We start from the raw sequence: 1,652 nt of genomic DNA, 5'->3' as shown, positions 1-1,652 counted from the left end.
TTTCAACTCGCCCTCTTCTCGGGTTAGGACATCACATTTGGTAGTGGTAAGAAACCAAACCACACGATGACCAACCTCTCCCCGACGCAGGCCCCGAATGGGCGGCTGCGTCGGGGTGTCGTACAATCAGGTGCAGCGGCTGTCGGCGTGCGGCTACACCAACGGGCTGTCCGTGACGGTGCGCATCCAGCCCAAGGAGTTCCTGTCCTCGTTCCTCGCGTCGCACGCCGTCCTGGTGAGCGCCCCGTGGCACTAAACATAGCGAGGCGCCCGACGAACGGGAGCACACCCCTCACGCCTCCCTCCTCCGCTGGCCTGCAGGTGCTGATCCACAACCCGACCCAGTACCCGGACGGCAACGCGGACCTCAAGATTGTGGGTGCGGGCACCGTCTCCTTCATCTCGTACATGGCCGAGGTGACGCTGCCCAGCGACCGGATCGCCACCCTCAAGAGCTCCATTCGCAAGTGTCAGTTCGAGAGCGAGACGTACCTGCCCATGTTCCGGGCGTACACCTACGAGAACTGCATGGCCTCGTGCCAGGCCAACCGGACCATGCAGAAGTGTGGCTGCGTGCCCGTCACCTATCCGCACATTTGTAAGGACCAGAGTGCACACGGCAAAGGCTGTTCCGGGCCGTTCTCTTAAAATCCCAAATCCAAACAACGCACTTGCGTTGCGAGTATACGAGAACGTGTTTTTGTCCCCTCAACTATTTTAATTATTGCCCTCTTATCGATGTTCTTTGCTTGGTGTACTGCCCGCACCTTTAATTAGCGAACCCTGGACCCCGAACGCAATTAATAATGCTTCGATGACTAATGGAGAGCTTGTTGTTTCCCTTACGCAGTGCAGAGAAAAATGTGCACCCTCACGGACGTCCCTTGTATCGCCTCCCTGCTAAGTGAGTACACCAATAGAGTGGGGTATGGCGTGGGGGGGAGTTTGGGTGGTCGGTTTGAAGTCCATCCCCTGGAATGCCTGCACTTTGTGCTGCAGCCGCGTCGGGCCCCACCTACGAGCCGTTCAACGCGACGACGTGCCCGCTCTGCCGGCCCCTGTGCGAGAACGTCGAGTACCAGGTAGAGACGTCAGTCGGCGTCCTTCGCACTAGCTCCATCCCCGAGGGCGATCCACTCACGTAAGTAGTAATCCGCCCGACGGGGGGTGACGATCAAAGCCATAGGTTTGGGGGCAAAACAATTACTGAAAAATTTGCACCGTTTGCTGCTCACAGAAGTGGACTCTTGGGCATCGAAGAGAACTACGCCTTGTTCCACGTATTCGCCAATGACTTGGTCACCACCAAGTACAAGATGGATGTGTACATGACTCGGGAGGATCTGTTGGGTGAGTAGCGAAGTGAGGCCAGGACAGGTCAGCACGATGTCGTGGAAACGATATTCGCGGCATACACATCCGATATCGTTGCCGTAGGTTCGCTGGGCGGGCTGTCGGGTCTGCTCGTCGGCTTCAGCCTGGTGTCGGGCTTCGAGTTCGTGTACTTCTTCACGATCCGCCCGTTCTTCCGCATGCGCGCGCGCCGGGCGGCCAGCCGCGAGGAGAGCCGCACCGCGTCCGCGGCCCAGGACGCCGTCAAGGGCCTGGGGAACTCCGCGTCCTCCATCACGTCGGGCAGCCCCGGGGCCGAG

At 59.2% G+C, this 1,652-nt stretch overlaps 1 protein-coding gene across 1 annotated transcript in view; it reads left to right on the top strand.

Annotated features, from left to right (window-relative positions):
• The window catches only part of LOC113213018 (sodium channel protein Nach-like), a gene marked incomplete at its 3' end in the record, with an annotated part of 3,212 nt that extends 1,566 nt beyond the window's left edge, over nt 1-1,646 (top strand). Inside the window, exons 5-10 of the mRNA XM_052276258.1 lie at nt 91-235; nt 322-598; nt 851-904; nt 1,000-1,141; nt 1,238-1,350; nt 1,438-1,646. Of these exons, the coding sequence (XP_052132218.1) occupies nt 91-235; nt 322-598; nt 851-904; nt 1,000-1,141; nt 1,238-1,350; nt 1,438-1,646 (940 nt within the window). The remainder of the gene's footprint in view (nt 1-90; nt 236-321; nt 599-850; nt 905-999; nt 1,142-1,237; nt 1,351-1,437) is intronic.
• Nucleotides 1,647-1,652: the final 6 nt, after the last annotated feature.

Source organism: Frankliniella occidentalis, unplaced genomic scaffold (assembly GCF_000697945.3).
Source record: "Frankliniella occidentalis isolate FOCC.00 unplaced genomic scaffold, Focc_3.1 Scaffold2281, whole genome shotgun sequence".
NCBI lineage: Eukaryota > Metazoa > Arthropoda > Insecta > Thysanoptera > Thripidae > Frankliniella > Frankliniella occidentalis.
Note: the sequence above shows the minus strand (reverse complement) of the source record. Positions and strands in the feature narration are given on the sequence as shown.